Below are 27336 nucleotides of genomic sequence, written 5' to 3' on the forward strand. Positions count from 1 at the left end.
CTCACAGGAGGCTGTTTTAGTTTTTCATTCCTTTTGGATTACTGAGCAGTGGGTCACACAGGTCTGTTCTTAATGCGCAGGGAGTGGCAAGCTCAGCTTTGAAAGGTCAGCCATGTCTTAAGGCGAATCCTTCTGCAGACAGAAAATCCCCTGACCTTCAGCAGGCACGGAGGACTGTCAGTCTCCATTTCAGATCAGCCATTTACAACAAAAAGAAAGACAAACAGTGGGGCTCTGCTTAGTAGTACATTAGACTTAAGGCTCTGTGTGTGGAAATCTGCACAGCACACGCTCTAGAGCTCCAAAGAGAAAAAGGACCAATTGCATCCTGGCTTTTAAAAATCATCAGGATCCTTCCCCACTTCTCACCTCCTGACTGTTCCCACACATGGCCTTATAATACGCTCCTTGCCCACTCCCAGCAAAGAGCAGGTGCTCTTTTAAAATTACATTGTTTCTTAATATACAGGGATGGTAAAGTCCAGTGAAACCTGAAGTCTGGCCATTTTAATGCGGTGTAACCAGTGGATTAGTTCAAACTAAATATCAAGTAGTGGGAACATTCCTGCTATCTCACTGACATTTAGATAATAAAATGTTATATTTATTGGAAGAAGTGACATTGCCTGGCCCCCTTTGTTAGGATTAGCCATTTTAAAATGCAAGCACAGCTGAACTGGAAGGCCAAAGTTTGCTTTCATGCATGGTAGAAGCTTTTCATGATCCTGGCCATGCTGAGAATTCATGGTTTAAGTAAATCTGCTAAATACCGGTTGCAGATAGAAAACAGGGATTATGTTCGGCAAACTTGGATTGATACACTCAGATTTTAGTAGGCTTAATTTTAAGCCAATTGCAGTTTTTTTCAGGTACCAAGTTTGGTATATTTATAACTCATACAGTGCAGCTTTTTGTGTGTCAACATTCAAATCAGTTAGTTTATTGGCCACACTTACTCATGTTGATTAGCACCTTATTCCACAAACAGTATCTTCATCCACTACAATGGGATTCCTTGCAGAGTAAAATAAGTACTCAGTGTGAGGAAGGGAGGGCAACATTGGGCTGTTAATCTGTAACACATAGTACAATGCTTTCACCTGTTGTTATTATTTATTGTTTGTATTGTGGTAGCATCTAGGAGTTCCAGTCATGAACCAGGACCCCAATGTGCAAGGTGCTGCACAAACACAGAATGAAAAGATGATCCCTACTCCATAGAGTTTACAATCTAAGTAATCTGTATAGCAGGGTGACTGCATTTTTCAAGTAGAGTAATTCCCAGTGTCATTTTTAGATGTACTCACCTGATCAGATGCATAGGCCACCAACTTGCTCATGATGTCTGCCTCTGTTAATTCTGGGTTTTCTGATTGGACACGTCTGATTGTTTTTGTTCTGGCAGCAAGCAACGCAACCAAAGTAGCCTCGCTGGCACTGCCCTATGATGGAGAAGAGAGACTCCGTGGGACATAGTGAAGGAAGCTTCAAAACCAATGCTACGTATTACATGGGGGAGAATTACTGAAAACAAAATGTTGCATGTTAAAGATCTGCCTCAGAGTGAAAGCTGTACAAAAGTAAATGGTACAATATGGAATCGTTTGAGAACTCTTATACCACATGCATAGTAAGAAGCATTGCTACAAGATAAACACAAATGTGCACCTAAGATTGTGTCAGAAAAACTGTATGTTTAAGAAACTGTGCAATAAATGTAACCTTTGCCTCTCCTTTCCTCACTCTTTTCTTCATTTTCTATGTTTGGGTGATTTAGGCTCCAGTCTTGGAATCAGCTCTTTACAAGCAAACCCCTGCACCTTTATAGATCCCCACTGACATCAGTGAGCACACAGGCACAAGGATCTGATTGCAGGAAGAGTGCCCCCATTCAAGACAGGGACCAGGTACTGATCATCTCCATTACATCAGCATAACCACAGAGTAACTTTCTATTAAGTTGCTTTGGATTTAAATGAGTGTAACTGAGATCGGAATCTGACCACATCTCTTATTTCTGTAAAGCACTATGAAAATTGTGGCACTGTATATTAATTATAATTTCCTGGGACAAGAAGTTTATTGTTATAAGCCATATATTGACTGGAACTCATTAAGCATAAAGACTCTGATTCAGTATCGCCAGCTACCTTACTAAAGATTTGATAAACACTCTCTATCTAAAGTGCACACATGAAATAAAGAATCGTCAATGAAATAAAGAATGGCCAATTGGCATCAAGAGATCCTTGGATCCTATTACCCTGGGCTCAGGCCTAAGGGCCCAAGGGCCCAAGAGCCAGCCACGATCTGCATCTTACGAACCTTTTTAAAAAACTGCAAACTTGCTCCCATTGAAGTCAATGACAGTTTTACCATCAGCTTCAATGGGGGCAGGATCAGGCTCCAAGGATTTGCCAAATGCAATTCCACTTTGAAAATGTCTTATCTACATCCCCCTGCAGTACGGTTTCCAACCATCCCGGTTTAGCCGGGAGTCTTCTGGAATTGGGCTTGATCACCCAGAGGCTTCCGAAGCCAATCCAGGAGATTTTAAGTCCCTAAAAGTGTGGTGGCACAGCGGGGTTACGGCAGGCTCCCTGCCTGCCCTGGCTCTGCACCACTCCTAGAAGTGGCCAGCATGTCTCTGCAGCCCCTAGGTGCAGAGGGAACCGGGGGGGGGTGTCTCTGCACGCTGCCCCCACCCCAAGTGCTGACTTCGCAGCTCCCATTGGCTGAGAACAGGGAACAGCGGCCAGTGGGAGCTGCAGGGGTGGTGCCTGTGGGCAAAGGCAGCGTGCAGAGTCGTATGGCCACCCCTGATCCTAGGAGCTCCTGCCAGACATGCCACCCAAGGTAAGCACCGCCTGGCCAGAGCCTGCAGCCTCACCACCTGCCCCAGCCTTGAGCCCCCTCGCCCAATCAAACTCCCTCCCAGAGCCCACACCACTCCTGCACCTCAACCACCTGCTCCAGCCTGGCGCCCTCTCCTGCACCCAAACTCACTCTCACAGCCTGCACCTCAAACCCCCTCCTGCACCCCAACCCCCTGCCTCAGGCTCAGCCAGGAGCCCCCTCCCACACTCCAAACTCGTCGGTCCGACCCCCCAGCCCAGGGCTCACACCCCCTCCTACACCCCAACCCTCTGCCCCAGCCTGGTAAACTTGAGTGAGGATGGGTGAGAGCAAGTGACCAAGGGAGGAGGGCTAGAGTGAGTGAGTGTCAGGGCCTCAGAGAAGGGGTGGGGCAAGGGCAGAGCCTAGGGGAATGGGTGGGGTAGGGAGCAGGGTGTATGGATTTATGCGATTAGACAGCTGGCAGCCTTACCCTGCAGGGGTGGATTAAGGCAAATTCCTTGGAATCCAGGCCCCAGGGTCAGCTGGGTGGAGCACCAAGGAAGGTGCAGACTAGCAAAAGGCAGCTCAGGGCACATCTGACTGCTCTGCTCTGGTGTCAGGGAGACAGATCAAGGATTCGGGTCTGGGAGGAGTAAGGAAGATCTCTCCTTATGTGAGGAGTGGAAGAAAGTCTTTCCAGTGGTTATAACTGTAGCACCCCCTCTCCACCTTCTTTAATGCCAATCTGCTTACAGGTTTTGATGGACAGATCTGGGTTTTTCTGGATACTGCCACCCACTCAGCAAGGCGTATCTTTTTTATTTTTTCCTAGGAATTTATTTGGCAGTGCCTCCACCCACCTCGCCCCTTCCTGGCAGGGTCACGAGGGTAGCTTGAGAGGAAAACTCTAACCACAGGGTAACACCCACTTACTTGCCAGATAGTTGGAGACTTCTAAGAAATAACACAAACACATACAATATATTCAACATAATAATTATATTCAACAGGAGACAAATATACATAACAGGGTAAAACACTATTTTTAGGGTCACCAGTGCCCACGCTGCTAATACCTGTGACTTTCCCCAGTCACGTGACTTGAGGTAGCAAATGTAAGAGTAGTGTCCCATTGGTACGCGTACTTTGTTGGGGCCCTTGATGACTGATGACCATAAAATTCTTCTCTGCAGTGGTTTAGCAGTGTGGCTGACTGGGTTCAGTACAGCCCAAAGGACTCAAGTGGGAGAAGGTGGTAAATCCCTCCACAGGTTTAATATACAGCAGGTTACAAACTCCCCAAACCCTTACTCCCTGGCTTGAGGACACAGTTCAGGGAGTAGGGGGTCCTCAAAACAAATTCCCTGATTGACTAACTAAAAGATGGTGCACTCACAAACTCCACGAATGATCCTCAGGTTCAGAGATGACTCTGGACTCCTCGGTCACTGCAGAGGGGCTGATCTCTGCTGGCAGGGATCCTCTTCAAGCAGGAATCAGGCTGCTTCCCCTCACCAAAAAGGGGTGCAGGGCTCAAGGTGCAGGTTACACAACTACACTAAAATCCAAACTGTAGTTTTCTAGCCCAACATCCAGACACACCCAGCAGGCAGCAGCCCTTGACTAGCAGCCAGAGCAGAGCTGACCATGTGGTGACTGGTCTCACCTAGGGAGCTGCAAAATTCTACAAACTGGGAGTCATCAGTGGAGAGGGAAAAGCCCAGCAGAGGGATCTTGATTTCAGGTCCCTAGAGGCTAGTTTTCAGAGGGAACCCTGCATGGAGGCCTGGGATTCACCAGCTCCTCACACAGCCAGTCCTGCTATCTCCAGACTGACTCAAAAATGGCTTCTCCCATCTCACTCCCTATTGGTTGTCGGGCAGACTCTGAGTTTGCCTTGGCTCCCCCTGAGCTGCCTGCAGACAGAGCCCCAGGAATCTAGGTAATCTCCTGGGGGGTTACACAACATTTTTGCTGCAGCCAGGCCCCATTTCATCTCAATTCCATAGCAATGGGATTTACATGGCTCCCCATCACCATAGCATCTGAGCATGTCACATTCTTTAATGTATTAAATTAACAGCACCCCTTTGAGGTAATAAAGAACTAGAATCCCATTTTACACATGGGAACCGAAACAGAGAAACCAAATGGCTTCTGAAGTCACACAGGAAGACTCGGGTGGAGCATGTAATTGAATTCATGTCTGAGTCATAGACTGGTGCCCTAATCACGGGACCATGCTTCCTCTCTCAGTTCATGCTTGGTCCTCTTCCCAATCTCCCAAAAGCCATACTCTTGTCAAAGCATAGGTGATGGCTGCTCACTGAATAACTCTTTCCCACCGGCCATTCCAATGAAAATAATTAACACCTTCCTCTGCAAGAAGGAGACCAGCTTTTGAATAGAAGAGAAGACCCACCAAATTCACAGTCTTTCCAAAAGGAGAAGGTTTAGGAGGAATTTAGGGAGACTCAAAAGAAAATAAACCACCCTATCATTTTGGTCAGAAAAAATAGATGTGGAAATGGCCTGGTTTTCTAGGGCTGGAGATAAAGCAATGCATAGGTGCAGGCAGGCATGGGCCATGTATACAGTAGCAAGTAATTTAAATTTTCTGCAGAGAAAATTTGTCTAGTCTTTCATTGGGCCTTTTCTTAAGAAAGGTATTTCTGAAGTGCTTATCACAAGGATATTTCAGCACCCATGGGACTACTTTTGAGCATAAAGAAGTACTCAGATCTGCAAGCATTTGACAATTCAGGCCCTTAGCCTTTGTATTACAAGAGGTCAAGCAGACTTGACTAATGTGATAGCATCCAATTAACAATACCGACTCTCTCAAAAGGAAATAATTTTAAAAAATATATAACCTTTACTAAGAACATGATCAGCTGACCTGTTTAATGGGCAAATGCTGTTAGAAGGCAACATTGTCCAATATACATGCATTTCTCTTATTTGAAAAATACTACCCTGTTCTATGTTACTTTTCCAAACCACTGCACCTTACCATAGTGCTTCTACAGCAGTGGTCACCAACCGGTTGATTGTGATGGACTGGTTGATCCTGGAGACTCTCCAGGTCTATCGCAGTCTCCAGCTGTGAAAAATCCCTGGTGGTGCTGCGGGGATGCTGCTCAGGCAGGCTCCCTGTCTGCCTTGGGTCCACGCCACTCCCGGAAGTGGCCAGTATGCCCCTGCAGCCCCAGTGGAAGCAGAGGTGGGGGGGGAGCAGGAGTCCTGGTGTGCTGCTCTTGCCTGCAAGCACTGCCCCTGCAGCTCCGATTGGCCAGGGATGCGTGGCACACTGGCCCCTTCTAGGGGCAGCGTGGGGCTGGGGCAGGCAGGTAGCTTGTCTTAGCCCCTCTGCACTGCCGACTGGGAGCCATCTGAGGTAAGTGCCACCTGGTGGGAGTCCACATCCCAACCCCTAGTCCTGAGCCCCATCCCAGAGCCAGCACCCCATACCACCTCCTGCACTCCATACCCCCTCCAGTACCCCAAGCCCGTGCCCCAGCCCATACATCCTTCTGCACCCAAACTCCCTCCCAGAGCCCACATCTCCTCCTGCCCCAGCCTGGAGCCCCCTCCTGCATCCAAACTCCCTCCCAGAGCTTGCACCTCTCCCCTCCCCATATCCCAACCCTCTGCCCCAGGCCCAGCCCAGAGCCCCCCCCACACACTCCACACCCTCCTGAACCCCCATCCGCTGCCTCAGCCTGTTGAATGTGAGTGAGGATGGGGGAAAGCAAGCAACGGAGAGAGGGAGATGGAGTGAGCAGAGTGGGACTTCGGGGAAGGGGCAGAGCCTTGGGGAAGGGGTGGGGTAGATCCTGGGTTGCACTTAAATTCAAAATGTGATCTTGTGCATAAAGAGGTTGGAGACCACTGTTCTACATTGTTTTCAGTACAACGTGGTAACAAGAGTACAGAATTGGGCTTCAGAAAACCTGGCTTCAAGCCCTGGCTCTGCCACACATTTGCATCATCTTTGGTCACTTAAACTGTCGTTTTCAAACTTGGGTGCAACACAGTTTGCCTTAGCCTCTCTGTGCCTCAATTTCCTTCATCAATAAAATGGGTAAGAACTTGTAGAAACATTCAGTATCTTTTAGGCACTTGCAGTATTTAAGGAGTGGTCTTGTTCCTGACTAGTTAGTTTAGGATGAGCCAATGATTAAAGCACTAGCTGGAGACTTGGCAACTGACTACAGACTATCTGTGTGAGCTTGGATAAGTCATTTAGTTTCCCTTCGCCTCAGTTCTCAAATGTAGAATGGAGGTGTTGGGAGGCCAACTACAGTAAAGACTGCAAGATACTCAGATAATATGGTAATGGGGCCATATAAGTACCTAAAAAAGCTGGATCCTAAAATAAGCTCTGGTTTTACTAAATAAACTTTATTACTTGACATGGAAGGATGAAACGTTTATCAGTAAGGGTTGGTAAACATTAATATGACTGCATGCGTGCGTGTGCACACACACAAATATTTCCATCAATAACAGAAGTTTACAAATAGACAAAGTAAGAAAAAGGCTGTGTGAGAACTTAGAGGTTGATGTAAGGTTATTTTCTTTGTACAGTTTGACATGTGATGTTGATAATTTGTGTTTTAACATTTATAAAGCATTAACTTTTTGAATTGCAAAGTCCACTGTCATGAAATAATTACGGTCTAACTCCACTATTGTTTGACCTCCTCCAAAATTTCCCACAACTATGAGAAATTAGATTACATTGAAAATGCTTAAAAATAAACAATATTATCCACTGAAATTACAAAAGGACCCAAAATTGAAATCTACCAAACCTATTTATAACTAGCTAATAATCACTTTTTCATAATTAAATTGATGCATGGAGAGCCTGATGGGTTGTGTAAGTAATGTATTCACTTTGCTCTTAAGTCTTTTACCAACAATTCTGAAAAATATTCCCTTTGTTCTCTAGTTCCTTGGTTGTTGCTACCAAAATCGTGAATTCAGGGTTTGTTTTTCCATGCCAAGGACTGTGGATTGAGTGTGTTTGTTTATCTGGGGGCTCTGTTTACTTTCAGAATTAAAATCCCTCTCTTTGCAGAAGAAACAACCTTTGTAATACACAAGGGAAATGAAGTTTCTATCTGTTTATATAGAAGGCAAAACTGACTTGCATATGTTGCATGTTCACACAAGTTCTAGTGAGAAGGTTGCTTTTTATCCTTGCTCTTTTTAAAAGCGCTTTTTTTTCTTTAAAGCTACACTCTATGCTAAGTGAACAGTGATGATACCTTCCTTTTATTGCAAGCAAACAAAGGTTGCCATGGTGAGCAGGCTCAAGAGACGGAAGAAATATTGGCGAGAGCTGATGGTCGTGTCCACCAGAGCCTGGAGCTGAATTTTTTTTTCATCTTTTGGCTTTTTCAAGTGCCACCTGGTGCACAGCAAGAAAGTGTTTTGTATTGATCTGGGCTTTCAAATGTAATTAAACAGCCAGTTTTCACAGGCTTAGTTTATATAAAACTGCAATAATCGTTTGGTGTTTGCATCAGGAATGATTGGCAACTTCACATTCATGTTATCTTTGCCAAGCCCTCTCTTACTTGTATCATTATTGTTTCAAGAGCAAGAGGATCAGCAGCACAAATTGCCTCATCTCAAGCGGCAGCACGAAGCTCACTTTCAATTCCTAAATTTGAACGATCCTCGGTATCTTACAAAATTACAGGCCGTCAAGTGTTGTCAGTTGGGAAGGGCGACATTTGCTGCTGATAAACAACAGCCATAATTGCCTGCTGTCGTCAGAACAAAATTGATGCTGTTGAGACCCATGACGAAAGGTTGGTTTCACGTACATGCAAAACGCAGAGTCATCCTAACACAACTAACGGCACTGGGGTTGGAATGGAATAACTCTGAATTTACCCTGGTGTAAGTGAGGACAACACAGTTGAGCCGAAAATCTTGACTATCTTTAAGTAGTTGTGTTAGGTATATTTTTGACTGAGGAGATCTTATGACTAATGTGACAGATCCAGACCAGTGGGGTACAGGAGTTTGGTAGAGGGCAAATATACTGGTCACTGGATGAGTAGTTTTCTGTTCCCTGAGTGACCAGAGCAGGGGCTGCACTAGAGTAATCAGGAACCTGCTAGAACCAATTAAGACAGGCAGGATAATTAAGACACCTGGAGCCAATTAAGAAACTGCTAGAATCAATTAGGACAGGCTAACTAATCAGGGCACCTGAGTTTAAAAAGGACCTCACTTCAGTTTGTGGAGTGCATGCAAGGAGCTGAGAGCAAGAGAAGCTGAGGGTGAGAAGACATATTGCTGGAAGACTGAGGAGTACAGGTATTATCAGGCACCAAGAGAAAGGTCCTGTGGTGAGGATAAAGAAGGTGTTGGGAGGAGGCCATGGGGAATTAGCCCAGGGAATTGTAGCTGTCACACATCTGTACCAGCAGGCACTCTAGACAGCTGCAGTCCACAGGGCCCTGGGCTGGAACCCAGAGTAGAGGGTGGGCCTGGGTTCCCCCCCAAACCTCCCAACTGCTGATCAAACACAGGAGGAATTGACCTGGACTGCGGCTTCTACCAGAGGGGAAAGTCTCTGGGCTTTTTCCCAACCCACATGGTGAATCTATGAGGTGAGCAAATCCGCCAATAAGTGCAGGACCCACCAAGGTAGTAGAGGAACTTTGTCACAGTAGATACTAGTGAGTTTGAAGGGAGAACAAGCATTAATGGAGAAGCTTCTGAAACACAACATATTGTTACACACACACACACACAAACCAGCAGGTCTATCCCTTAAGAGGCATTTATTGCTGTCTGGATTTTGTTTTTTGTTATATGGGAAATGTAACCAATATTCATTTAGCACAGGGGTCGGCAACCTTTCCAAAGTGGTGTGCCAAGTCTTAATTCATTCACTGTAATTTAAGGTTTTGCATGCTGGTAATACATTTTAACGTTTTAGAAGGTCTCTTTCTATATATATAACTAAACTATTGTTGTATGTAAAATAAATAAGGTTTTTAAAATGTTTAAGAAGCTTAATTTAAAATTAAATTAAAATGCAGAGCCCCCCGGACCAGTGGCCAGGACCTCGGCATTGTGAGTGCCATTGAAAATCAGCTTATGTGCCAAACGCGGCACGTGTGCCATAGATTGCCTACCCCTGATTTAGCAGGTCAACTTTTTAATAGATTTTTGCCTTTTCGTGCACTGGAGTTTTAGTCTGCTAATTAGATTATTTAATTTCATTATACCTTTTAGTTTCTAATTATAAACAGCTTCATTTTAGTCCTACATATTTCATTTTATTGCATAAAGTGTATTTATTAAAATCATATTTGTTTCTTTAACAAATGATCCTGTCAGTGGACTTTCTACTATACGTTGCTCTGTTAGATATGGTGGACATCTTGTATACTCTGTTCTGTTACTATACTTATGGTGCTCTTCTTGCTCTTCTTCTTTGATAAGAGGTGGACATTTAAGAAATAGCCTGTAACAAAATGTTGAATGTTTCTGAGTGAAGTTTAAGGAAAACCTTTTCAATCCTTTTCACAGAGCTTTAGTGTTCATAATTAGGACTCAAAATCCTCATGTAAATTCAACTTAAAGTTGTTCTTCGCTCCCAAATGCTAAAGTACCACGTAGCATTACTGCATGGCATTAAACAGTTGAAGTGTCTCACAGCTAGACTGTGACAAAAATAGCAAGTTCCATTCCAAGAGAAATTCCAGTATTTTTCCATTTGTTTTTACCTTGCACTGGAACACACAGTTGAAATAAAAGTTTGCATGGAATGGAAACTTCTAAAAATTTCCCATTCAAAATATTTTGTTTTGACATTTTCTGTCAAATTAAAATATTTCAACATCCCTGGATCAAAATGGCTCATTTCACTGTGTTGGACTGAATAAAAACATTTAATTTCATACTGGTTTTACAATAGTCTGTGTCCCCCTAAGTAGATATCGGGCTTCCTAGAAGTTGTAGTTCCAGTGCCTCATGCTTCCTTTCTCCTCTTTGGGCTAGGTTCCCTGGCCAGATTACATCCCATGATGTACTGTGGAATTACATGATTCCCATGATGGACCATGTCTGTTCAACCAGAAGAGGAGGCTTCACTGCATCATGGGATATGTAGTCCAACCAGAGAGCTCAGCTCAAAGAACAGGAGCATGAAGCACCCACGAAAAAATTCATTTATGCTGAAATCACATCACTCAAAAAACATTTCAAACAGAAAAATCCCAACCAGCTCTACACCCTGTGTTGTAACCATTGTACCTCCAGGGCTGTCAGTCTACCACCTTTCACCTGCACTAAATTCACCTTCATTTAAAGCCACCAACAACAAAAAAGCCACAATTTGTCTCAGAGGCACCTGGATTTTTAAATGGTGGGGAAAGTGATTAAAATCTGGATTATTCTGGAGAACCACTAGTCTTTTCACAGGCTAGGCTGAAGATAGCTTTCCAGCTGTGTTCACTCTAAGCTGCACAGCTGGGTGGCTGTCCAGGAGACACTCAGGTGCCACACAGTTGATGAGCAGAGCTGCGCACATCCATCAGTGTGTGTTCAGGTGCCCCTCCTTCCACTGCTTTGCAGCCATGTTGCTCCTGCCGTTGTTCCCAGGACCCTCCTGCTGGCTGTGCAGAGAAGGAAGGATGAGAGGGGTGCTGATGTCAGGGTGTCCCCCTCCCCCCTGCCCTTATACCTCATCTCCAGAGATCAGGGGAGAGGAGAGAGCCTGGCTCAGGACTCAGAGGTGCTGTGGTCTGATGTTTGAATGACTCAAGCCTCTGGCCTGTCTTAAAGAGACTGTGCATGAGACTTCTCCAGCTGGCAGTCTCTCTCACACACAATCTCTCCCTCTCCCCCCTGCCCATGTACCCCATCTCTGCAGAACAGGGGCGGGAAGACAAGGTTTAGGACAGAGCAAGAGCAGGAGATCTTTCAGTGAGTGCCTTAAAGAGACAGCACACGGCATCTCTCAGAAACTTTCCCAGCAGCCAGCCACACACACACACACACACTACATACTTGTATTATTGTTGTTATTTCTTAGTATTTCCTGCAATGCACATATATTCTCCGTAATTTCATTCTTTCAAAGTGTGTTGTTTTAGTGTTTTGACTGGTCTATGCATTTCATAATTTTTATTTCTCTTACTACTCAAAGAATTAAATTTAAGTGTGAGTTCTAAAATGCCTAACCTGTCCTGGCTGGAGTAATTATCCACATGGTACCTTTTTAAAAACTATATATTATATCTAGTTTTTTTTGTTTCTACTGGTGGTGCACATCCCTTGGGGCACATAACAACATTTATTCTGCACATAGATGGAAAAAAAATAGAGGGAACACTGCTTTCCAGTGCAAATTTTTTTAACCATACCCTAATGTCATGAAGAAAACATTAATTTTCAGGCATACATGTAGGATCTTATGCCAGAGTAGAATTTTCCTGAAGAGCTTGTGGCAGGTTGAATGAAGCATTTGTGAGATAGGAGGGTTAAAAATCATGCAATCATAGCTGAAAAAAATAAATTGAGCAAGAAACTCCTTTTTTTGGTTTTGTTCTATTAGCTACATTGAGAACTGCTTCCTTTGACATGCAAGGCTTTGATTTAGTTATTAAAAGTAGTTTGTGTGTACATTAGGAATCTCATACCACTTGGATGTCAGTTTGCTAATGCCCATATGTCATTCAGACATCAGAGTTCCTATATCCTGTGAGTTACGGAATGGCAATAATCCTCCTTTTTTACAGATGAGGAAATGGAGGCACAGAGAGACTAAGGCTGTGTCTGCACTGGAGCTGAAGATGTAATTTCCAGCTCAGGTAGAGATATTCATGCTAGCTCTGATCAAGTTAGCATGCTAAAAATAGAAACATAGCTGCTGTGGTGGGACAGGCTGAGTATAGTTCAGCTGAAAGCCAAGAAGTGTATTTGGGCATCTAGCCGTGCTGTCACAGCTATACTGCTATTTTTAGCATGCTAGCACACAAATAAGTCTAGCTCTACTATAGAGATACTCTAAGTGATTTGCCCATCCAGGGACTCTGTGGCAGAGTCAGGAAGTGAACCCAAATTTCTTGACTCCCAGTCCACTTCCCTACTGACAAAGCCACCCTTCCTCATATGTCAGATCTTGTAGGAGAGTCTAGATATCATGGCAGAAGTATGTGCCTTATTGGATGGAGAAGAAGGATGGGAGACAAGTACTTCTGAGTTTTGTTACCACTTTGCCACACTATGTAACTTTAACATCACTTGGATTTACACAGCATCTTTTACTAATGGATCTCAAAGCGCTTGAGATGTATTCATTGTGTCTCAAAACCCTCCCACGGCAGGTAAATTTACAGATACAATTTACAGATGGGAAAATTGAAACTCAGGTAGGTTAAGTGACTTGCCCTGGGAGAGAGAGAGAGATTAAAACTCCCAGATCAATACATGGTCTGCTAAATCAGTGCTCCCCCAGCACCTCACCAAGTTAATCATTTAATTTCTCATTGTCAGTTTCCTCCTATACCATAGGTGCCGACTCCATGGGTGCTCCAGGGCTGGAGCACCCATGGAAAAAAATTGGTGGGTGCTCATCACCCACCGGCATCTCCTCTCCCTACCTTCCCTGCTCCAGTTTACCTCCGCCTCCTCCACAAGCGCACCACCACGTCCTGCTTCTCCCCCCTCCCTCCCAGCACTTGAGCCGCGAAACAGCTGATTTGCAGGGGAAGGAGAGGAGGGGGAACACGGCGTGCTGGGGGAAGAGGCAGGGCCAGGGCAGGGATTGGGGAAGAGATCCAATAGGGCAGGGAGGGAGCGTAGTTAGGGCGGGGACTTTGGAGATGCGGTTGGAATGTGGGTGGGGCCAGGGGCAGGGAAAAGGTGGAGTCGAGGTGGGGACAGCGGCGGAGAAAGGGGTGGGGACACCCACCAGTGCCGGAGAAAGTTGGTGCCTATACTGTATACAAAAAGTCACCATATAAGGATGCACAGCTAGGAGAAGAATAGAACAACAGTGCCTTGGGGAGAGTTAGCCTCATATCCTAACGTTATCACCTTTCACACGGCGAGGACTTAGTGCAGACAGAGAGAGAATTGCTAGACAAAGAGGGCTAAGGGTAGTGTTTAGTTTGGTGTTTGCTTGAGCTAAAGGTAGCAACACTAGGACTGACCAGAGCCAAGTTTCCACGCTAAGAAACATATATCAGGGTATCACTGAGCTATACTTTAATATAAACTGCCCAATAAAGAAAAGTCTCAGTTTAAAAAAAAAACAAAACTCTGCAAGATGGAGTTAAGAGTGTAAATACAGTATCCATAACAAAGAAAAATCTTTAAGGCTTAATAGTTCAAAGGTAAGGTTACACCTGATAATGAGAACACCAGCTTGTATAAGAGCGCAAAGTTTAGGTACCCTGAACAATTACAACTCTCCCCTCATATACCTGTCCACTCTTCATGCTGAAATCATGAGATTTCTTAGGGTACATCCACGCTGCAGCTGAGAGGTGTAATACCCATCTTGGGTAGATGTACATATGCTAGCTCTGATCAAGCTAGTGCATTAAAAATAGCAGCGTGACTGCAGCGACCCTTTCTAACTCCCACTGAAGTAAAGGGGAAAACTTCCATTGCCTTCATTGGGAGCAGAAGGATGTTGATCTCCTAGCTGTAAGTAATAATCATGTGCAAAGTTTCTCTGTAGAAAGGCTTATGCTCGTTCTTACAGCCTGTCTCTGTTTCTATTAAATCTGAAGGGATTCAACAAAGCAGAAACACTTTGATCTTCCCTTTGTTAGTGCTTTGGTTTGAAGGCTTTATTAAACAATGAGGACATGCATGTTCATTGCATGGTCTGTTTTCTCATTCTTTCTTACCTGAATGACTCCTCCACCTTCTCCATCCTTCCCAGCTAAAAACTCTTCAGGCAAATTAATCATCTTTCCTAGCCAATCCAGCATGACTGTCTCCAGCTCTGTGCAAGCAGGACTTGCAGCCTATATTGGGGAATGAAACAATGGGAATAAACCAACTGCAGTAGCTTGCCTTTTAAAATATAACATTTACCAACAGTTGACAAACATTAGTCTCTGAGGGTATGTCTCTGGAATCAGAACTTGTGGACTTAGTGTTTCCAAGTCCATGCTTGAGCATCCACACTGCATTGTAAATTTGAGTTTACAGTTGCCGGACCCAGGTCTCACCACAGCTGTGCTATTGTGTTCATACTGCACTACACAGACCTTCTGACATGGGCCTGTGGCTTGACCTGAGTCCACACTGCAAAATGACAGGGCTTGGACCTAAGTCTTAGTGGGACTCATGGTCTGATCCATCCCTGTAGTAGGGTCCTAGGACCTAGTTCTTGAGTGCTTGCTGACCTGAGTCAGACAGATTTGTGTGTGGATGAGAGGGTGAGGGGGTGGGAGCCTGGCTCAAACCTGCATCAGAAACTAGGCTGAGTGTGCAGTGCAAACATTCCCTGGAGACCCCACAAGTATTTCCTACACTTAGATTAGGGGAGCTCATTTGTGTCCCTGTGTTCTGCCCAACCTGGCACATTGTACAGATCATGGAAGCAAGCTGCAGAGGAGGTAGGAGAGTGTCAGTGAAGAGTCATCCCAGCCAGCAGGTTCAGAGTAGGGAAGCTCCCTTATCACCTTCCTTTTCTAGTAGTGGGGAGTGGAGAAAGCTTGGTGGGACCACAACGTGGCAGTAATCACAGGAGAAATTGCATGAGGTAGCAGCCATGTAGTGCTCACATGAGGTGGTGACCCTACTGTACTCCTACTACATACTAAAAGATCAATGTACCATATTCTTACTTACACATATGACTGTCAAATGTCAAACTAATACCCTGTTTCTGACACACTTACTCACTTAGTGCCTTACTCTGTATAGTCCCTCTGACATCAATTTTTAAAATAATCCCTCAAACCAAAAACAAAACAGTCCACTACACACACGATTCTCCTCATGGGGAGAGGATGAGAGACAGTGAACCATATGTGGCAGATATTAGTTACATCACTTATTGCACTACTGGAAAGTGCTCAGATACTATGGTCATGAGAAAAGTACAAGAACAAATATAGACTAGGATACTGAGAGGGTACTGCATTAGGACCCATTCTACCAATCTTCTCACAGCTGGATAGTAACTGCTCAGTGAAGAGTTTATTAGATCACTTCATTGTTTATTTTAATTTGTAAGTGAATTGTGGTGCAGTGAACGCTCCCAGGCTGATAGTGCAAAAGGGTGAGAACAAAGGCAGCAATGCAGGTTTTGCCAGGCGGCCTGACCATATTGTTTCACTTCTGTCTGAAAAGACCATTCCTAGGGCTGAGAGAGTAATGCAATTTCTATGGCCTTACACATTGCCAATCACGATCATGATTTTTTTTAGTGTGGCCATTATCCCAGTGAGAACTGAATGAATTCATCAACTCTTGGTCACATAGGCCAGCAAACAAACAACTTCCAGTCCCTGCCGATTTGGGCTGAATTCAAGTGAATGATCTAGAGTTGAAAGGCTCAATAAACCATTAGCAATCCAGTTCCGCCAGTGATTTTATTTTAACACAGGAGACCTTTTTTCCCTCTATCATCACTCAGCTTGGAAAACCTTGTCTTCAGGATAACATCTTGTTTTGAAGAACACTTAGTTTACAAGTAACTTCACTTTAGAATTTTTTTAAATGAGCTGTTATTTGTGACAGCTAAAATGAATATACATGAAAGATTAGAAGAAAACAAATATTTTTCTGTTGACATTGTGTATCTGACAAGATTTTCGGTATAGTCATTTCACTATTACCTCCTATATTGTCAATTAATTACTCTGTCCCCTATTGCTTTCACATAGAAACAACATTTAAAAAAAAATAGGATATCGTGATGGTAAAACTACTGCAAGCTCATTTTTGTGACTGGTAGTGTCGTTTTAGGAAACGAGAATAGACAGAGTGTTTCCTCCCATTTTATCACTACCGCCCCCGCCCTCCATCTTTTGGACAGAAAGTTTTCATAGGTTACAGGTCATTATCAGAGTCATTCCATAGTTGTTATGAAACTCTTATGCTCATGAGTAACTTTTCCTATGTGAGTAGCCCCACTGACTTCAGTATGGACTGCTTACCCCAAGTAAAATTATTCACATACTTAGGTCTTTGCAGGATAGGCCTTTGTGTTGTACAGCAACATCTGCCATGGTCAACTTACCCAGGAGAAGCCAATGCATCCTAAGCCACCAGACAATACATCAGCAAGAAGAGCTGGGAAGGAACTGGCTGTAGGAAAGTAGGCAAAAAAGTATGGACTGTGCCAGTGGGTCACCTGTGTTGGACAAGAAATGTCACCGTTAATTATCATAATGGTACATTCAGACATCAAGGAAACTGTCTTGTTTTCAGTATATGTTCAAGATTATCAAGGACAGTAAGGATTAGGGTTCAGAGACCTGGACTCCACAGGATCATAGAAATGTAGGGCTTGAAGGGACCTTGAGAAGTCAGCAAGCCCCCTGTACTGAGGCAGGACCAAGTAAACCTAGACCATCCCTGGCAGGTGTTCATCTGAACTTTTTTAAAACTTCCAGTGAGGAGGATTCCACAACCTCCCTTGGAAGCCTATTCCAGAGCTTAGCTATGATCATAGTTATAAAGTTTAGTTTTCCCTAATATCTAACCTAAACCTCCCCTGCTGCAGGTTAAGTGCATTACTTCATCACCAACAATTCATCACCATGTTCTTTATAACAGCTCTTAACGTATTTGAAGACTGTTATCAGGTTCCCCTCGCCTCTTAGTCTTTTTTTTTTTTTTCTTCTGAAGCTTAAATGTGTCAAGATCAGGTCAAGAAAATGTTGTCTGAAAAGCCTTTTCTGGCCAGTGTAGATTTTGATAAAATGTTTCAACTCTACAGAGATGCATCAGACATTGGGCTAGGTGATGTTTTAATGAAGTCAGGGGAAGTAACAAAACACCCCATTGCTTTCTTAAGCAAGAAACTGATACCCACTAAGCAGAACTACTCTCATAGAAAGAATTCAAGGCACTAACTGACCATTCTCCGTTAGTCTGAGGACACCGAACCAAAAGCATTAATTGTAAGCTACTACACTAGAGCATCAAAAATATGACATGGAGATTGTACATATTAAGGAGAGAGAAAGTATTGCAGCTGATGCCTTGTCCAGGCAGGAGGGTTCTGACTCACTGCATATGGTTCAGCCAGGGCTGATCCTACTGCAGTTTTGTAAGGGGGGAGGTGTGCTCCTAAGCACTTCTGTATTCAAACCTTACACATGACTTCAATGATGTTTGTACAAAATGCACCTTGTAGGGTGCCATTTGAAAACAAATAACACATTGGTAATTAATAATATTGTAAAATGCATGTGTTAACCTTCTAATGATGTTATGAATTCCCTCTGTATAATGTCATTGGAAAATATTTAAGACGAAGAGATTCTAGCCTAGGTAAAGGTGATAGGATAGGACAGGTCTGACCTAGACAAGGGAAAGGGCATTTACTTCAATTTACATATTAGCCATAAACAGAGCTATCAAGCTAAATCAGTCGGGGTTGTCTCAAGCCCGAACACAAGACACAGAGCATTAACATGGCTCCTGCACCCCATGGAGATACTGGAGACTGAATCCCAGGAGACCTTCCTAACTTTGAGAAAAAAGACAATTCTTTTTATATTCTTTTTATATTCTTTTTATATTCTTTTTCAAATATAAGGGACATAGAGAGAGTCCATCTTTATTTTCCACCTAAGACAACAAGGGAAACCAGCACCTCATACTTCTGTGAAAGGCCCTAGTAGACTGTCAGCCATGCTGGACAGAGAATAATTGGTGAGAGAAACTGTCTTAAACAAACAGACTGTACTTTGCTAGATTAACTTTTAGACTCTGAGATGCATGTTTTCACTTTTACTTGCTTGTAACCATCTCTACACCTTTATCTCTTATTTGCCATCACTTAACTTATGTCTTGTTGTTAATAAACTTGTTTTATTTTAATCTAAAGCAATTCAGTGCTGTATTTGAATGGCAGGAATTGTGAACTTCAGTTAATGTGGAATACAATGGGTATTGACTCATGAAAGGAGTAAATGCATTTATTATTTCTCTGAGTGGTCCAGGAGAAGTCTAAACACCACAGAGCAGACCCTTTGGGGGAAATCCGAGACTGGACATGTGCTTGGACTCACCCCTGCCAGGATTAACCAAGGCTGGTGGAAACCAGGGTGGGACTGGTGTGTTGTGGCAGGCTGCTGGGGTCAGAGCACTGACCCAGGGCTGCACAGCACACAGATACTCAGGATACTGCACGTTTATCTGGTGGCTGTTGGTGTCCAGGCTGTGAGCCACAGCAGCAGAGTACTTAAGGCACCCAGAGTTACAGGGGAGGCAGTGACAGCCCCTGGATTGCCCCCAAAAATGTAACACCAACCTTATAGCAATTTCATCTAGACCACATTTTCCTAGTTTGCTTATGAGAATGTCATGTGATACTATATCAAGAGCTTACTAAAACCCAAGATATATCACATCTACTGCTTCCCCCTAGCCACTAGGCCAGTAACTAAGCCAAAGAAGGAAATTAGGTTGGTTTGGTATGATTTGTTCTTGCCAAATCTGTGCTGGCTATTCCTTATTACTCTGTTATCCTCCAGGTGCTTACAAACTGATGGTTTAATAATTTGGTCCAGTATCTTTCCAGGTATTGAAGTTAGGCTGTCTGGTCTATAATTCCCAGGTCCTCTGAGTTTGTTTTTTTATTTTATTTTTTTTCTCCTTTTTTATATAATTTCCCTCCTATCTTAATTTAGAATGAAAAATCTCAGGTGAATTTAGTGCCTCTGAAAGCTTCTGGAACCAAAGTCCTCTCTCTATCCACAGGACAGGAACAGCACGGGCAGTGGCAATGCGAGCTTTCCCACACTGCCCCAGCAAGGTGACTCAGCTCTCACTTCTAGGGGTGACAGAAATTAATTCCTTATGTTAATTAATTCCCTGACCTCACTGCTGAGACTGTCAGCAATGTTTCCAGTTAGTGCCTGTTAAGGCCGTATAAATCTAAGCAACAAAAATTCTCTCTTGTTTCTGTCTATAAAACTCTTTCTACAAACCCTAAAGTTACTAACAAAAATCCAAACATTTCAAACATCAAATCTGGCACTACAATTTCTCTCTACAAAATGAAACAACCTCTGAGGTATCCAATATGCTATACCTCTATATAAAAAACTGCGGTCCTGATTGAAGTTAATTGTACAACTGGTAGAAGATATAAATTTTCAGAGACCAATGTGATATATGGAAACAGTAACACATTGTTAATACTGTTGTTGCAAATTAATTAACTTATGTCACCACTGTAAACACTCCACTAGCAATTCCTAAAAGAGTCTATGTGATATAGGGAACTAGTGTTGTAAATCTTATTAGGCTCAAATTACAAATGAGTAAGGTACAATACCAAAGTCTAATGTGTTTTGAAAGTACTGTGATAACACGCTTAGTAAAGAATAACACTTAAATCCAAGATAAGAACAAATATAAAGAAACATTTTTAGAGCGTTATACAGGATAAGAGCTAAAACTCACCAGAATGTCTACAAAATCTTCCAGCGGTTGGCAGCCCAGAGGTCTCTGGTTTATTTGGAGAATATTCTCCTGATACACTGCTTTAAAATGTTGGTAACTATATTTGGTCTCCTAACACAGAGTTGGGCTCTACTTCTAAAATAGGAGAATGATGATAGCAGAGACTCACCATTTCTGTAACCTCTTTCCTTGACCCCGTTTGGGTTTTCCAATATTTAATTGATTCACTGCATATAAAGAATGATCTCACTTTCCTTCACCCAAATCCTCAGGCTAGCACTGTCATTAATGATATGATCATGGTGGACAGGAGCTATCTGAATTTGTGAGGAGTTAGGGGCATTGGAAACTTTGTTACACAGGGACACCCAAATCTGACAAAGTGAGCTGTGGCCTGACTTTTCAGTTAAATAATAATAATGTAGGGTTGTGTTTAAGAATTCCTTCAGTTGGAGTTGAGGGTGTTCAGAACTTGGGAAAATCAGGCCCAAGCTGTCTCAAACTGGGGCATCCAAAGTCACTAGCCTTTTCTGATGTTTTTAGTCTTAGGCCTGGTCTACACTAAAAAGTTAGGTCGAAGGAAGCTGCCTTAACTCAACCTGTTTAATATAGGTGTCTACACCACCAGGCCCTTTACGCCAACTTAAATTGCCTCTAATGTCGACTTTGCGAGAGGTGCAGCACTTAATTCGATTTCATGGGTCGACTGTGAGGTAGTGCACAGGGCTGGCTCCAGGCCCCAGCACGCCAAGCACGTGCTTGGGGCAGCATGCCACGGGGGGTGCTCTGTCGGTTGCCGGTAGGGTGGCAGGCGGCTTCGGTGGACCTCCCGCAGGGGTGCCTGCGGAGGGTCCGCTGGTCCCGCGACTCCAGAGGAGCATCTGCAGCCAGCTCCACCGGAGCCATGGGACCGGTGAGCTGCAGAGCGCCCCCCGCGGCGTGCCACCGTGCTTGGGGCAGCGAAATGGCTAGAGCTGGCTCTGGTAGTGCAGATGCAACATTGTGTAATTCGACATAACTGGCCTCCAGGTGGTGTCCCACAGTGCTCATCTATGACCGCTCTGGAGAGCATTCTCAACTCTGCTGCACTGCAGCCAGGCACACAGGAAACAGCCCCTCCTCTGCTAAAGCCCTGGGAATTTTTGATTTCCCATTTCCTGTTTGATCAGCATTGGGAACATATCAGCTTGAGCACAGCTGATCATGGAGACTACATGCCCCAAACACTTTCCAGCCTGGTCTGCACAGGAGGTGGTGGATGTCATCGCTGAGTGGGGAGAAGAGTCTGTGCAGGCAGAGCTCTGATCCCTCAGAAGAAATGCTGACATCCGTGCAAAGATAGCTCATGGAATTAGGGAGAATATTAAAATAATAATGGGTAATATTGCCTCAAAATACAACTCAACAGCTACATGGGAGGAGGTTTGTGAAAAAGGATGAGGAGCTGTGCAACAAGTCATAAATACGCTCGCTTAAAGAAAGGAAAGACCACTTATGTCATCTAATCCCTTTCCAATAGGAGTTAAATCTTTAATTAAATACACACTACACGTTGAAATAGTCTAGAATCTAACCATTAAAATAAACAACCAGAAATCTCAAATCCCAGGTTCTAGCTGATCAAGAGTAAGATTAGGGTCTTCAGAGAAACATGGGAGGGCTTGAGCTATAAGCCGTCCCAAATATATTTGAGATATGCAAAACTATATTGCTCATTTGCAGCCTTCTCCATGAAAACATCCATAAGCTGTGTGTGGCATTAATACAAATTGTTTCCCAGTGGTTTGCACACAATATTAGAAGCTGAAAGATTCATATGAAGAATGAATGCCATAGAAACTCCAGTAAAAGGCTTGCTCCGTCCTAGCAAAAAACTCCCATGGTCACCAATCTCAGACCCACAAGCACAGATTCATGCTGACATTCATAATCAGCCAGCAATGCAAATGCTTATCACCAGAGCTATAATCCTGCATGATCCTTAAAACGATGTGACATTCATCTTGAGTTAATCAAGTTAAACTGCCTGCTAGCTGCAGGCCATTTACTTGATGAGACACAGTAGATTCTAACTGCACCACACAGTGACAAGGAAAAAGGACAATAATTCTGACCCCAGTGGGGCTGCTATCCCTGCAAAAAGCCACATGGATATTGACACCTTTAGGCAAATATCACAATGAATGTGGTAGAGCAGGTGCTCGTTTTACTATCAGCCTCATAATGGTAAACAACAGTGATAGAGAGGTTGAGGAAAGAGAAGTTGCTACACATGCCTTAGGTTCAACAACACTGAGCCTGACACTGCTCAAAGACAAGTTTTTCTGTGATGTTCTTTCTTCAGCAAAAGACCTTTTATACAAGGATTAAATCCTTGCTTGCTGTGAGGGTGTACTACTGTTGAACTGAATCATTTTGGTCACCACAAAGGGGGAGGGATTTGTTTTAAGTGGGAAAAAATTGCCATGATCTCACAGGTGCCAGCTTTCTCATTTCCCCAGAGATGCTCAACCCCAGCTCTGCCCCAGACCCCACCCCAATTCCACTCCTTCCCGCAAACCTCCACCCCGACTCTCTGTCACTGCCCCGCCACCTCCCTCAAACACACCCCACCCTTGCTCCTCCCCCTTCTCCCCCAGTGCCTCCTGCACACCGCTAACCAGCTGATCTGCGGCAGGTGGGATTTGCTGGGAGGGTGGGGGAAGAGCTGATCGGCAGGGCTGCCAGTGGGTGTTGAGCACCCACTAATGGAGTTGGTGCCTATGCATGATCTTATAGTTAAAACTCTCCTTTGAAGATGCTTCTCCTATTTAACTAATATAAGGGTGTTCCCAGAAGAAGGTTTACCCCTATTGACTCACAGAAGCCTACTATTCTGTTGTGTGAATGTTGAGGGTAGTAGACACTCTACATTTATCATATGTTGCCATTGATTCTCGCCATTCTTCAGTGGAGCCATCATTTTTGTGTTTTTTGCCAGGGATATCCACACAGACCCACCAAAATACATTGGTCTAATCCTTACAGTGGATATGGCATAGACTGGAAGATAGGACAGTTGGGTTCCAGCCTCATCTCTGCCACTGACCTGCTGTAAGACTTCAGTCAAATCATTTTACCTTTCAGGGTTTCAGTTCCTCCATGGGTAAAATGAATGTAGCGAATATAGTAATTTCTAAAATGTTTTGAGTGCTATCACTGAAAAATACTGTCTACAAAGCCAAGTATTACAAGAAGTTTCAGCAATTTCGGGGTGAAGAAGGGTTGAGAAGGAGAGGGAAATAAGATGCAAATTATATCCCTCCACACTAAAAAAAAATCCTAAAAAAAAAAAAAAATAGAACTGATGAAAACCTTCCCAGAGTAACACAAAAGGTTACATATGTCTCTGTTTAAAGAGAGACAATTTCTACTATTCTATATTTGGTTAATAATGAACTACCTTGGCCAATATTTCATGAGACTTTTGTCATTAATATATACAAGTAATGCAGAGTCAAGCTTACTATGGCAAACCTTGATTCAGAAATTTCTGACATTTATGTGATTAAAATAACATCACATTTCATTTAATTGGTTTTTCAATCAGAAAATGTCTTTTCATCAGGACTATATTGGTTTTGATGACATTTCCTAAGTGTTTTGATGATGTTATTGAAATATACTTAAAAAAAATCAAAGTCAGAATGAAACATTTATCAAAACTTTGCATTCCAAAAAGTTTTTCATGTTAACAGGCTAAACAGGTGAAAAAATCTTTTCTGGTCAACCTAGTAATAAAAAGAAAAGCCATGTGAGAGTCTTGACATTTAAACAAGAGTTTTGTTTAAGAGTCATGTGAGAGTATTGAATTTAAAAACAAGAAGTTCAAACAAGTGTTTTATGTACTGCATGTTGTGGATAAAAAAAGATCTACTGTTTGTTAGGAGTAGAAAGTATATTAGCTATAGATCAGATAACAACGAAAATGATGATGAAACATGCCTTTACCAGTCCTATCTAGCGTTGAGGAATTAATTCCAAGAACAGGCCCATTTGAAGCACAAATATAGGAGTGATAGTATCTAATAAGAATAGAAACATTCACTGTGTCAAGTGCTTTGTCATGGAATCACAGAATGTCAGGACTGGAAGGAACCTCAGGAGGTCATCTAAGTCCAATCCCCTGCTCAAAGCAGGATCAATCCCCAGACAGATTTTTGCCCCAGATCTCTAAATGGCCCCCTCAAGGATTGAACCATATATCTAAGTATAAAAAATTAGGGAGCAATCCTGGCCTTATTGAAGTCAATGGGAGTTTTGCCATCGACTTCACTGGGCCCAGGATTTCACCCATAGGCTTTATAATATACTGTAACTTTGTTTTCCAGATGTTCTTACCCCTGGCATAATTATCTTTTCAACATCTTTAAGGACATCCTCAAAGCCCTCAGGTTCCTGAGGTGCAGAGTCTGGAATGAGGGGTCTCAGGTATCCTGGTTCCACATCAGGATAGACCTGTCTCTCTTCTAACTGCTCGAAGTAATCTGCAATGTAGTCCACCATCTCTTTCCCTCTTTTTCGGAACTCTGTGGTATCCATGCTAACTGGTGTTGGAAGTCTCAATATCAGGAAACCTAAGGAAAAAGAGAAGTCACTTTTGAACGAATCTCTTAAAATTGGCCACTTATTTAGGTGTCTAAAAACAGAAGCTGGCCTCATTGGGAGACATGTAGCCGATTCTTAGTTTATTGGTATGCATATATAACCAACACCCATTTAGTGCGGTGTTCTGTCCCCCTCGATGGGTGGCTGGAACAGAGAATTTGCTAATCCTGCTACAGCCTTGATTAACAAAGCTGATTCTTTTAGCTCAGGCAGTGGAGGCTAATGCATGAAGCACAAGAAGTCACAAAAGTTCAATCCCCACTACCAATGGCGCACACACATTATCCTTTCAGTTGCAGCATTATACAATGTATAGGATACAGTGCCATATTAAAAGACGATGGCTAGACATAGAGGGTGTTGTGCTTACCACAATAATCACAATGATTTTAGTGTTGTTCAGTCCCCCTGTCTGTGTTATATCCACCTGTTGCCTCATGTCATACAGCTCATTTTAAACACCTTAGGGCCACGACCCTCATTTTCATTGCGTGTACAGCATATAGTATAATGGGACCATGATCCTTAATGGGAATTCTAGGGACTACTACAATATTATAATTAATAATAATGATTAATAAATAATTTTAATAATCAGCTATACACAGGAGAGATCCTGATTCTGTAATCCTGGGCCACATACAACTTCTGCTGGTGCGGTGCCAATGTAGGCTTTGTGTGTTCAGATCATGCAGGTTCAAGGCCATTGTACAGTGCTTAAATGGTCTCAAAGTTCTTTACAATCACTTATTCATATTCATGGAGTTATTTCTCAGTATCCAGAGTGGAACTGGTTGGTGAAACACAGGTATGCATTTTGAAAACAAGTAACTGTGCTTAGATCACACACACAATCAGGTATTAGCTTTGTAAGAGATTAATGATATTAGGAAAAACTTGAGCATCTCCTCAGTAACAGAACACAAGTAACTTACTTAGATGTAAATTATCTGTGTTGGTAGTTCATAATTGGCTGAGGTCTTGAAAAGAGGTAGAATCTTTTGGGTCGGTAATTGTGGCTTTATAGTATCACAGCCAGCATTGTCTCATAAGCTGAAAAGGAGAGAGATCACTAATAAACACCATTGGATAAATGCGTTGATGCGATCAAAGAGGAATCAGAGTCCATGTGGAACAGCCACTACTGTCATGTATGAGTACTGTGTTAAGGAAAGCAAGGCTCTGGACTACAGAAAGTTGTGGCCTGCAGCCAACACCAGAGACCGGTTGCTGTCATGTTAAAGTTACATAATTGTTAAACACAAGTAACTTAAGTACTTAATACCAGCTCTCTGTGCCTTACTGAGATGGACAATACTGGGCCTAGCTTAGGACTGCTTTTCCTGATCTGATATCTAGATGTTCTTAGCTTACAAAAAGTCAGTACGGTCTCTCTATAGTCAGTATGGCCTCTAGTTTTGTATGGGGGTTCTGATGGCCGATCTTGAGTTTGATCTCCCATCTGAAAGACAGTAATTGAGCAAACAGTGTATCTTCTCCTCTGCAATCCAAGGGGCTTTATGTCTCAGAACTACCATACAAACACTAAAGGTGCCATTGCCAGCATACCCTTGGTTACTGTTTGAAATTCTATCAAACTGTTGCTAAATAAATTAACAAACCGTTAGCCAGTATATACACATCTGCTGAAACAATACAAATACAGCTCAATGGTCAGTCTGATGCTTTCTTAGTTTAGAGCTTTTCTCTAAAAGAAAACTGCATATTTTATTGCTTGCAAAATATCCCCAATATAGCCCTCAGTTTGTACTGCCCTCATCCATTTTCTGATTGTTTTATAACCTTATTTTATAAGTTTGTTGTTATAGCATACTTTAAAAGTACGTGTTCTTCTCTTCCCAGTCTAAAACTTTGTAGATATGGAAGTTGTAGGCAAAATTTTAACTCTCGTGTGCCAAGTTAATTGGAGTTTTGCCTGAGTGAGGAGCATATAAAAAAACTGAGTAAGGACTTCAGAATTTGGCCCTGTATGTATTCACCACGGATATTTCTTGTGTGCTTTTAAACACGGATAAGTTCAGTTTAACATTTCAGTTGACATCTCTATGTCCAGTGGGCTACCCATGTGTACCAGAACAGATAGCAGCATGGCTCATCTGCCACAAACTCTTCGTTCTTCTGTTTTTTCTTAGTATTACACAATAGGAAAGTGTAGTTTAACGCAAATTTCTTCACGTGACATTG

The 27336-nt window shown here is 43.1% G+C and overlaps 1 protein-coding gene across 1 annotated transcript in view; it reads right to left on the reverse strand.

Annotated features, from left to right (window-relative positions):
• DDC (dopa decarboxylase) overlaps positions 1–27336 on the reverse strand; it is an 82590-nt gene that overhangs the window by 48225 nt on the left and 7029 nt on the right. The window contains exons 2-5 of the mRNA XM_050937749.1: positions 24865–25100; positions 17084–17197; positions 14736–14855; positions 1308–1442 (exon numbers count right to left, since the gene is read on the reverse strand). Of these exons, the coding sequence (XP_050793706.1) occupies positions 1308–1442; positions 14736–14855; positions 17084–17197; positions 24865–25065 (570 nt within the window). The 5' untranslated portion in view covers positions 25066–25100. The remainder of the gene's footprint in view (positions 1–1307; positions 1443–14735; positions 14856–17083; positions 17198–24864; positions 25101–27336) is intronic.

This window comes from Gopherus flavomarginatus, chromosome 2 (genome assembly GCF_025201925.1).
Source record: "Gopherus flavomarginatus isolate rGopFla2 chromosome 2, rGopFla2.mat.asm, whole genome shotgun sequence".
Taxonomy (NCBI): domain Eukaryota; kingdom Metazoa; phylum Chordata; order Testudines; family Testudinidae; genus Gopherus; species Gopherus flavomarginatus.